Raw genomic sequence first — 12178 nt, 5'->3', positions numbered from 1 at the left:
ATTTTGTTTCACCCTCAACTGTGAAAGTATACACAGCACACTGCTGCCGACACAAGGACAACCCACCCTATAGTGTGTAGAATCGCTTCATATACAGGAACTAAACATCACTTTTAAAGTCTCGTGTCTATATCATTAGGCTATCGTCAGTACGTCAACAGAAAGTCTACACAAAGTACAAGGTAACACGACGCCAAGTTTGATTATATTTTCAAACGGCAAAAATATGAATGGTATATTTGTTGTCATGGTTACTTGATGAGCAGGAGATCGAAATACCTGTAACGAACACTGCGGCACTATCCACCCACACCTTATGGACAAACATTGCATCTATATTACACTAATCTGCTATTCAAACATCACTAAATGCACGATCCAGACAATGTATCAACATTGGACTTATCTAAAACATAGCAGTTAAGGGTGAGACGCTCAAACACTACCTACAGAAACACGGATATTTAAATGTCACTCGCTGTCAGTGGATCTGACATCAATGCTAGGAGTGGTTTATAATAGCGATATCTAAAGTAATGCCAGTTTCATTCCACAAAGATATCTAATATCAGGACTAATTATGCGGGGCTGGAAAACGTCGCTCTTGATATTAGAATTTTGCACCTGGTGGTCCTTGGTGGTTGTTAAGACTGCCTGGTGAAGACTGTGGTCGGTACAATCCCAATTCAGCTCCATGTGTGTTACTAACCACAAACGTTTCCTATATTCCTTCAACAACCAAGGTATTTTTGCTCTGTAAACAAACCCATTGTGTATCAACCGTCAAATCGCACGTTATTAACCAGGAATAATTCATGATAATGTCACCTTTCACTCTAATACCTATTTACAATTTCCTTATTCGATAAATTACCATTGCACATACGTAAACGTTTGAAAATAGAAGGCCCACCAGGGGTCGCGCGGGGACAAAGAAGCTTTGTGGACGGCGGACACGGTAGACAGTAAACCGAGGATGAATCTCCCGCTGTGCGTCTTAGTACATCGCCAAGGGAAGGATTGCACGCTCATTAAAAGGAAACTATAAAATTTCTTGTATTATGTAGAAATATGTTGTCAGGCAGAAGGAATTTGACCCGCTGTGTAGGGTGATAGATGACGTCATGTGGCCTATATGTGTTCTGTGACATTTGACGTAATCAAGGTATATTCCGATTTCCGATGACAAACGGCAGAGACAAGAAAGGTGTAGTCGCACCGCCTGTAGGCGACGTAACCTGATCACGTCAAATATATATGTTGCTTTTTTGTTCATATTATCAGTTTACTGAGCATAGACACCTTGAGGAATGGTAGTTCTTCATTATGGGATCTCGGGTTCGTGGATAAGGATGTTCTGTATGTCTTATTTGTGATAATGTGGGCATCACTGTGGTTGTGGGAACCAGATACCATATCATACATATAATCTATTATATGGTCTCTGTAGGAACAGGCCCTGCTTGAACGTATCGACTGAAGACTCGCTAATGTATGCGGGATTTAGCAAGAGTCGCTATGACTCAGGTTGCCCCTGTTGGTAATGTTACCTCGATCGTATAATATACATCATTGATAGGTATTATTGTATCGCTGTTCGTATAGTGACCAGGTTTAAGAGATCTATCCTTCCTTCCACAGCCCAGTTGCTCGGGGTCCATGCTTTTCACGTTGTACAGTGATATAGAGGTTCCCGGCAAACCAGGGTCGAGCACTGATTTATATGTGTAAATCTATTGTCTATTTACCTTGTCACATTCCGCCTGGGTGGAAGACAAAAGAGAGGAGTAATTTCATTGCTGATCACACAACTATTCAGTAAACGTGACTAGGAAACGCGCCGAGTCGTGGCTGCGGTGGAACTGATGTACGGTATCCTTCACAGCCCCACGCATCTACATAAAGTTCACCATCTGGCGTGAATCTCAATAAAAGCCGCCTCTACCTAGCCTACGGAATTGCATAGTGTAACCATAAGTCTGAAAATACCTCGACTTTGTACACATTCACTTTATCCATATGAACGAATTGTATAGACCTGTTAATATTTATTTTAAAACGAATTTCAGTTAAATATGACTTAGCCTTTACATTACTGAATCTAACAGAAGCACATCTGTCATGAGGCAGCAGGTTTTGGTTGATGTTGGCGATGCTGCGAGTGTAACATGCAGTTTGTTGTCGTTTATGTAACATCAAGCTGTTCACGGTGTGGACTGAATTTGTGTTAGTTTTTTTTCTCCGGCAGCCGGCTGTCGAATTAGTAAACACTTTTGAAAAAACCCTTTTCCACATGGCATTGTGTAATAAAATTATTCAAACTGAGGAAACCTTTCACAACGTTGGGCGTCATGCTAATGCTGTTCTTCATTGAATATAGTATACAATGAGACTGATGTGTTAGACTCCCCCTTCTCCTTAAATAACCCCTCCCGAAGACCCGCCTGTGACAGCTGAAACTGTTCTGATCAAAAACACAATCTTATGCACAATAATAAACATAAAAGGTGATTTTTCATCCTATGACTGTTCAACAATATTAGTACTTTTCGGTGATTTGCCTCCAGTATTGGCGCGGCCTGTAACGAGCAATACCATATTGTGCTTCCCGTGTAAGCAGGCGCTCCCAGCCAGCAGATCTGTGCCTTCTATACTGTTTCCATCTGTGACGACAATGCTGATTCAGGGGGTGGACTTTATTGTGGGGACGTCTTTAACAGTATGGGCACGTAAAAGTTGTGTTGCCTTCTCCCAAGACAGCAATACGTCAGCTGGTGTTGGACGCGAGGACAAGGTTATCGTGAGTCACATGTTGTAGAAGTAGGTGGGTCGTGTAGGTGGTATTGTCAGGTGGTATTGTCAGGTGCTAGTGTGTATGGAATAATACAGCGCATCAATCAACATGATACATCTAACACTACATGACATGTAATAGCGCATTGGACTTCAGAGTCACCGATACCCCCGCCATTCTTGTCAGCTGACAATTGTTATATTTTTTTCTGAAAGCGATGGGCACAAATGCTTACAAGCTTGATACATTTGCGCAGTTTTATTAAAAGATAGGAAAGGTTTACCACAAAAAAACAATATGCTCATCTGTACTAGTTTACATGGAAAACATTATAGAAACAAACGAAAGTTGACACGCATGTTGGATCATTGACAACTGTTTTATACAAACGAAAGATGAACATCCGTTGGTGTGTATTTGATACGGTTATCACAGTGGTGCATTTTAAGGGTATTCTTACTTTACTTCGTTCAGGTCCAGACACCAGTTCAGCTCTTCTCGTGTATACCAGGTGTCACGAAGATCCAGGAATTCGTGTCCCCACATGGAGTTACTGTGCATCAAGAAAAGTACTATACACATACTATAGGTGTCCCCACATGGAGTTACTGTGCATCAAGGGAGTTACTGTGCATCAAGAAAAGTACTATACACATACTATAGGTGTCCCCACATGGAGTTACTGTGCATCAAGAAAAGTACTATACACATACTATAGGTGTCCCCACATGGAGTTACTGTGCATCAAGAAAAGTACTATACACATACTATAGGTGTCCCCACATGGAGTTACTGTGCATCAAGGAAAGTACTATACACATACTATAGGTGTCCCCACATGGAGTTACTGTGCATCAAGGAAAGTACTATACACATACTATAGGTGTCCCCACATGGAGTTACTGTGCATCAAGAAAAGTACTATACACATACTATAAGTGTCCTCTTTAGAATTTCTGCACCCTGGTGTCAAACTCAAAAGGTTTTATTGTAACAAGCGAACAAAGTATTATATATGCTGAAATCAAAGGTACTCAGCGTTTATAATTTGCCAGTAAATATTTTATTTTACATTTTCATAGAAACGTTCTTTTTGTGCTATCATATGGTGCAGACGTCTGCAAATTCCACCCTGCACTTAATATTGAACAGGTTCAAGATAAAAACTTTGTAAAGAATGTACCTTTCTGCCGAATATTACGGCTAGGGGTGAAATTGAAAGACATTCATTAAACGTAAATATATATGTTAGTTATATATGTTATCATGTTAGTTAAGATATTTAAATATTAGTTCGCATTTTTAAATCTTCATCTTAATTATATAATTAAGCATGTACATAGTTTCCAATACAAGTTGGTACAGATTGCTGGGCCGTTAAAGTTAAAAAGTTATATCAGTGTGGCTATGGAGATCTTTGGATAGAGCAAGGGGTTGAATTAATTCCTAAATTAATAAGTGTTTTCAAACAGGGACGAACGGATATTGATGTTCAAATGTGGATAGCAGATTTTTAAAAATATTCCAAGAAAATTTTGTTTACCGTAATATCAGGTTTTAACCTATTTAATCAGATTTATCACACATGAAGGTGAAAGTATGGCCCGATGGCCCGATGACGGAAATAAACTGAGTGGACTCAAGAACATACATATCAAACAAGGGCCTAACTCAATTCTCGACCTCCTCATTTATCTTTTAATGGTGTCTGTCAAATCTCATCCTTGTGTTCACAGTGGATTCCATAAAACATGTCCACTCTGAGGTCAGCCACGTCCCAGCTCATACAGTAACTCACTCACTGACTTCTCCCTCACTCTCCAACCTAGACAATCACTCGTTCACCCATAACCCCATTTATCCACTCACCCAGACAAACACATTCTGTGTCTGAGATCAGAGACGATATCAAAATTTAATAATTAATTCTGGAAACTATTTCCAAACCATGGATATCTGTTGACAATCTCATAAGTCTACTTTGTTCACTTGATAAGAAAAGGCTGTTTTCGTATGCTACCACTTACCGAAGAAGAAAATATGGACATGGACTCATAAATATTAACTAATTTCTCATTTGTTCACCTGAAGCGTGCACCTGCCAGTTGTCCCTAGTGGCACTGTGTGGCAAATAAACACGACCTCTCAACTGTAAATTCAAAAGTGTGGACAAACTAAGTTGTTCACGTTCAACAAAATGTCGGCTCTACGTGCCATCCTACAGTGCGCATGTCACCCCACACATACACTTTGACAAATCACGTATTAAACTGCGCGCTCTGTCGGAGGAGCGGCCGGTTTTCCCTGGCCTCTGGCTATTTTGAATACAGGATGGAAGATGACAATATTATTTACCGGTTCTCATCAAAGTTGTCTTTTCCAGTATGTCACAGACGCGCATTAATATTCGTCTCCATGACGGACATACAGGTGGGGCTGTCACATCGGATTCGCCCCGTCAAACTTAATTACAACGTAACGTCTCCCGTCACACGGAAGGGGCCCGCTGCCCTCGAAAATACCAAAATGAGAGGGGACGTGAACAAACATGTTCAGCCTGTTGTGGAAAAAAGAATGGCGAATCAAAGTCATGGACGGGGTTTGATTAACACGAGACTTAAATGCGTGTTTAGTAGTTCCCCCTAACTGTTGAGGATAGAAGTTCCTCCCAACTATAGGGGAGGCATCGATTAAGTACCAAGCAACTAAACCTTAAAGGCACCGAACAAACTATATATTCATTAGATATTGAGGAACAATGTTGTTACATCTAATATTTCACATATTTTTATAATGGACATGAGTAAATCATTGTGGTTGCAAGAATAGTTACTTCTGATCAACTTTATTTAAATCTGCTATAAATGATTTATTCACAGTTTTGACCCAAAAATAAATGTACAATAAATAAATTTGAAGCATGTTTCATATATCGTTAAATGTATCAATGCTTTTACACTTACATACATATGCCAATGTTCCTATACAAAGCGTGTTTGTGACGTTTTTCGTACCCTTTCACTTAACACGTGTCTCCCTCGGGCATCTCGCAAGACAAATACAAAAACATATTAATTGCTGGCTCCGATCACTGTTTGACACGGACACTCACACCAAAGTGACATTGTTGATTTCATTTGAGCAGAAAATACGACAAATTAGCAGAAATGTCAAACTCGCCACCCGAGGCGATAACAACGACTCGTCAAAGGCGAGTTCTGCTACCCAAAGGGAGGCGATCACGTAACCGCTGACCTCTAGTCGGAATCAACTTGTCCTGAGGCACTCCACGCCGAAATCGGCGAACCATTCACCCTGGCCAAGGAACCGTATTTCCCTCTGCATTGACACAGGGAGAACAGCTTATACCGGGAACTGGCAGTCGCCGCCGGAAAGTGGTACTTGTCTAATAACCGTTTACATTAAATCTTTGGGTATGATTTATTTATTCCAGTTACCACCACATGCCCCAGACAGACGTTCAACAAATGACCACCCCATCAAACTGGTCAGCGCGGCCACCACACTGCCATAGATTTCAGCATTGACATAATTCAAATTGAAATTGAAATATCAACATTACCATCACCGCTCTGAAGGGCTTTCTGGACATGTGTTTACTCTTCTCTACAATTTGACAGCGAGTGTTACCCATACACAATGAGTAAATTTGCAGATAAGTGTTAATTACTGTATGAACGTCAGTGATATTGACAAGCATGCTATTGACAAGCTGTTTATTGACACTGCTCTTGGGCCTCTCCTATCAAAGGAGACATTCGACCACAGGCTCAGCGAAATTCTCATATTTGCGGAAGCAATGTTTCGTATCGAAACCTAGTCTCGTTTATTGGTCTCTCTTTCATGTGAAGAGAGAAAAAATTCAGTTTCATTTCCACGTGTTTATTATGTAAACACTTTTGGGCGATTCGCTACATCTCGAAAGTCGTTCATTTAGATGGTATCCTAGCAACACTCTTTGTTCTATGATTTTTGCCAATATATGTAAATAAACTTCACAATCCCCTCATCACTTATCAAATACCCTGGCAAGACAAATGGGGAAATCATCAATGTTATAATTGGGCATATTATAGCGCACTCAATATCGCCGACAATTCTCGTCCGTTTATCTTGGCTTCCTTCGCCCGCGAGACACTAATTTCACTATGAGTTCGGTTGGGTCGAAATTGCATAAAATGAAAATTGACAAACAGTTCTTTGAAATGCGATATACTGTCGTGGAGGTAACGAGTACAACAGATGACAGTAAATAGCAATCATCTTACATATGTTTGTCGAGCATAGTTACATTGTCAGGCCGGATCTGTACGCCAAGTGTCATAACGGCTTCTCCGCCTCCTCCCCAGAGAAATGTCAACAACAGCGATGTGTGTAAACAACTTTTCAATAGTGAACTTTTAGTGATAGATAAAAACATACTGTTAGGCAGATATTGTCAGAGAAAATACACAACAAGCATCGGTCAGCCTGAAGGTTTGATTGATGGGCATGCGAGAAAGAAATGGACAAGAGATGGCGTGTCATTGATTCCCTTCCTTTGAAGGCCGCCACAATTAGAACGCGCTGGACTGTGCCGCACTGCACAAAGTAGCGGATAATTCTTGTTGGCTCATCTGGGACTAATTCTCACCTAATGTGTTGTAGTATTTACCGATATCTCCAACTGTCTGTGATGCCAAATAGATAATCTATCTCTGTATTACGTCTGCTCAATAAGGAGAATTTCCTTGTTCTTCAAAGAGTTTAAAAATGTGTGGTATTATGGTGTGCAAATAATGATCAGAATCTATATTGGATTTCAATCAAAGTACCATTTGGTAGCCACCGTCGTGAATCGTGCACACAGTACAACGGGTGATGTTCCGGTCTCCTTACACAGACATGGGCATGATAAAAACATTTAGAAATGTACATGAAAATCCAGCAGAGTAGAATCACTTCAAAAACACCGTGGCTCATTCAGACCCGAAACCATAAACCCATACATTGCCTCTGCTCAGACGAAGGCATAGTAAAGTCCTATTTGTGATGCTTTCAGAGTTGTATATCCCTGGATAAAATGTGTAATGTATGTTTCTATTTGAGCATATTCCCTGTCTACATAGAGAAGCGGATCCACGTCTTTGTATGTGATAATTGTGTTTACGCTTGGTCGTATCTTCCTAATCCCTGTTGTCAACTGCAGTTGCACTGATATTGATAACGACAATCGTGTTCATTGCCAATGAACTCTATAACCTCCAAGCAGCATACCGCGTACAAAGTTGTCTGATTTAATTCAATTACTAAGTCTTTGCTACCGCTAAGCGACAGTAAGAAGCAATTTGTACATATCATGTTTCAGATAATTGATTTCACCATTCCAGTATGTAACAGGACGCGGATATACCAAGCCGGAAACATTCCAATCCGCGCCTTCAGAAATTGACAACTTTTGTCCGTCAATCAAAATTTGACGGCTGGGAGAATTTGAACAATATGACATTAAAGGACAATCCCTGTTCGGTTTCGTCCGTCGGTAAGCGGGGAATAACAAGATCGGTCAAGGATCTGAGGTCAGTAACAGCGGACAAAGAAGTCGGACGTACAGTTGTTGCAGCTCGTCTGAGAGGGTGTCAGTCTCTCATATCATGACCTGTCCGTTAACTAGCCATCACGGTCAGCGGGGGTCGTGCATGTCAGGAAGGGGGATGTTTGTAGGGGGTGAAGTGTTTGGGCGGGGGCGTAAGGAAGGCGACTTTTTTTGACATGTGAAAACATGGGCCGTTTTTCGTTGAAAGGGTGGGAATTTGCAACAAAGGGTTCAGGTGTTTATAGAAGAACCCTTATCCCAGATGAAGGCGACAAATACAAGACGTTCATGTTCATTTTATTCATACATATGTACAAAGGTTTCAACTTACTGGATGACGCAAGAGTCATTCATTCATTCATTCATTCATTCATTCATTCATACTGGGAAATACAATAGGTGACATTTATTATTAACTAAAGGGTACACTGCATGTACTGGTTTAAAACATGACCCCTCTTGGATTTATAGTAGAATACTTTGGTATATCCAGTTGTGATGTCTTTGGTGTAAGTACATGCACGTGTTCTTCTAAGAATATTAAAATGTAACCTCATTCTATAACTTCTCTGTGTAACCGCTTTCTGTAGCTTCTTTTTGTAAGGTAGCGGTGGGGTAGCATAGTGGTTACAGTGTCCGCTCGTCATGCTGAAGACCCTGGTTCGATTCCCACATGGATAAAATGTTTGAAGCCTTTTTCTGGTGATATTGCTGGATATTGCTAAAAGCGGGGTTAACCCATACTCACTCACTCACTCACTCTTTCTGTAAGTTCTTTCTGGACCCTCTTTCTGTTATGTATTTCTGTATCTTTTTTAACCTCTTTCAGTATTTCTTCTGGAACCTGTGTGTTTCACATCTTCCTAAAGTCCCCTTCTGTGACTTCTCTCTGCTACTGACTACCGGGTTTACATCAGTGTGTTTCCTCAAGTCCCCTTCTGTGACTTCTCTCTGCTACTGACTACCGGGTTTACATCAATGTGTTGCATCTCCTGCCTGACAGTAACTCTTAGTGTTATACCATTGGGTTATATCTTTAACAAAACATGAGTCATCAATTCTATAATCGTTTCATGCAAGCTATTTTATACATGCCCACGTCAACGTGTTAATTATAAGGAATCTGTTTAATGCTTAAGTCATCGACACCCTGCAATGAACACACCACTGATGTCTGCAGCAGTCCTGGTGACGACTCCCGTCATTAAGCAGCTCTTAACAGATGCAGTCCGGATGCACGCACGCCAAGCGCTCTGACTTCGATCTGAGATTAGTTTGACAAATTTTACTTACTTCTTAAAACATCTGGGCCCCGTTTCATAAAGACATTTTAGCGGATTATTGTCGTAAAATTGTGTTAACACGTGGGAGTTGCGATCGCCTTAACGTTACGATCGCTTTGTGGATCACTAGTCCAGCTCCCAAATGCCGCAGTAGCTCCTTGATCAACAATTGTCGAGGGAAGATCTTTATACGGAGCAAGGTACGCGTCTTTTCAAAGTTTCTATTTCTTTATGGGGTGACCGCATAGACTTGCGGAAGAAGCCAGCCCCTCACCTCGCCTCCCTGTCTGGCGAGCAACAACCAATCATCCCCTCACCTCGCCTCCCTGTCTGGCGACCAACAACCAGCCAGCCCCTCACCTCGCCTCCCTGCCTGGCGAACAACCAACAACCAATCATCCCAACCCAGCCATCCCACCTCGCCTCCCTGTCTGGCGAGCAACAACCAGCCAGCCCCTCACCTCTCGCCTCCCCTGCCAACAACCAATCATCCCCTCACCTCGCCTCCCTGTCTGGCGACCAACAACCAGCCAGCCCCTCACCTCGCCTCCCTGCCTGGCCACCAACAACCAATCATCCCCTCACCTCGCCTCCCTGTCTGGCGACCAACAACCAGCCAGCCCCTCACCTCGCCTCCCTGCCTGGCGACCAACAACCAGCAGCCCCTCACCTCGCCTCCCCTGTCTGGCGACCAACAACAACCTCGCCTCCCCCCTCCTCAACCCTGTCTGGCGACCACCAACCAGCCAGCCCCTCACCTCACCTCGCCTCCCTGTCTGGCCTCACCCTGCCTCTGGGCGACCACCAACAGCCACCAGCCTCCCCTGTCTGGCGACCCCCAACCAGCCAGCCCTCACCTCGCCTCCCCTGTCTGGCGACCAACAACCAGCCATCCCTCACCTCGCCTCCCTGTCACGACCAACAACCAGCCATCCCCTCACCTCGCCTCCCTGTCTGGCGACCAACAACCAATCATCCCCTCACCTCGCCTCCCTGTCTGGCGACCAACAACCAGCCAGCCCCTCACCTCGCCTCCCTGTCTGGCGACCAACAACCAGCCAGCCCCTCCCTGTCCTCGCCTCCTCCCCTCGCCTCCCTGGGCGACCAACAACCAGCCAGCCCTCTCCGCCTCCCCTCTGCCTCCCCTCACCTCGCCTCCTCCCTCTGGCGACCAACAACCAGCCAGCCCCTCACCTCGCCTCCCTGTCTGGCGAGCAACAACCAGCCAGCCCCTCACCTCGCCTCCCTGTCTGGCGACCAACAACCAGCCAGCCCCTCACCTCGCCTCCCTGTCTGGCCCCTCACCTCGCCTCCCTGTCTGGCGACCAACAGCCAGCACCTCGCCAGGCGACCAACAACCTCACCTCGCCTCCCTGTCTGGCGACCAACAACCAGCCAGCCCCTCACCTCGCCTCCCTGTCTGGCGACCAACAACCCAGCCCTCGCCTCCCTGTCTGGCGACCACCAACAACCAGCCAGCCAGCCCCTCACCTCGCCTCCCTGTCTGGCGACCAACAACCAGCCAGCCCCTCACCTCGCCTCCCTGTCTGGCGACCAACAACCAGCCAGCCCCTCACCTCGCCTCCCTGTCTGGCGACCAACAACCAGCCAGCCCCTCACCTCGCCTCCCTGTCTGGCGACCAACAACCAGCCAGCCCTCACCTCGCCTCCCTGTCTGGCGACCAACCAGCCAGCCCCTCACCTCGCCTCCTCGCCTCCCTGTCTGGCGACCAACAACCAGCCAGCCCCTCACCTCGCCTCCCTGTCTGGCGACCACCAACCAGCCAGCCCCTCACCTCGCCTCCCTGTCTGGCGACCACCAGCCAGCCAGCCCCTCACCTCGCCTCCCTGTCTGGCGACCACCAACCAGCCAGCCCCTCACCTCGCCTCCTAGTCTGTCTCACAGTCCCTGAACCACATTAATTTCCCCACTGCCAAGCCCTCTCTGCAGTGCTAAAGCCCTAAATAAAGCAAGTCTAGATTTCCTCAGGTTCAGGTGAATCTCTGGTGTCCCTAGGGCTCCTTTTCAATATAAATGGGCTTGTTTGTTACTATCAAAATTATATATATTCAGAGACTAAGCCTTAGTCTACTCGCCTCCCTGCCTGGCGAGCAACAACCAGCCAGCCCCTCACCTCGCCTCCCTGTCTGGCGACCAACAACCAGCCAGCCCCTCACCTCGCCTCCCTGCCTAGCCACCAACAACCAAACCCGCCTTTGGTCTCTCTGAACATGAATCGCTACCTGTCAGACGGACATCTTTATTCAATCAGCAGACACACACAGTGTTGATCAAGCGAGTAGCTGGGGCTGCCTTATTTGGCAGAAACTGGAGCCCCTTATAAGATTTTTTCTTAACAAGCCCCTGATTCAAGCGCACACGGGTTTGAATAATTTATTAATTTGCTTCTGAGATAATTATAAGAAAGGTTCAATAAAGAAAACTATTTTGCAATACCAGATCCCCACTTGATGTTCTGACCGCCTCGCCCCGAAAGTTTTCCA

The 12178-nt window shown here is 44.6% G+C and overlaps 1 protein-coding gene across 1 annotated transcript; it reads left to right on the top strand.

The window, feature by feature from the left end:
• Window positions 1–1518: 1518 nt before the first annotated feature.
• On the top strand, window positions 1519–11567 carry LOC124279728 (extensin-like). Its single transcript, XM_046715590.1, has 2 exons — window positions 1519–1540; window positions 9922–11567. The coding sequence occupies exons 1-2, from the start codon at window positions 1519–1521 to the stop codon at window positions 11565–11567; spliced, it is 1668 nt and encodes a 555-aa protein (XP_046571546.1).
• The last annotated feature ends 611 nt before the right edge of the window (window positions 11568–12178 follow it).

Source organism: Haliotis rubra, unplaced genomic scaffold, assembly GCF_003918875.1.
Source record: "Haliotis rubra isolate DU_JTF1 unplaced genomic scaffold, ASM391887v1 Scf255, whole genome shotgun sequence".
Lineage (NCBI taxonomy): Eukaryota > Metazoa > Mollusca > Gastropoda > Lepetellida > Haliotidae > Haliotis > Haliotis rubra.
Note: the sequence above shows the minus strand (reverse complement) of the source record. Positions and strands in the feature narration are given on the sequence as shown.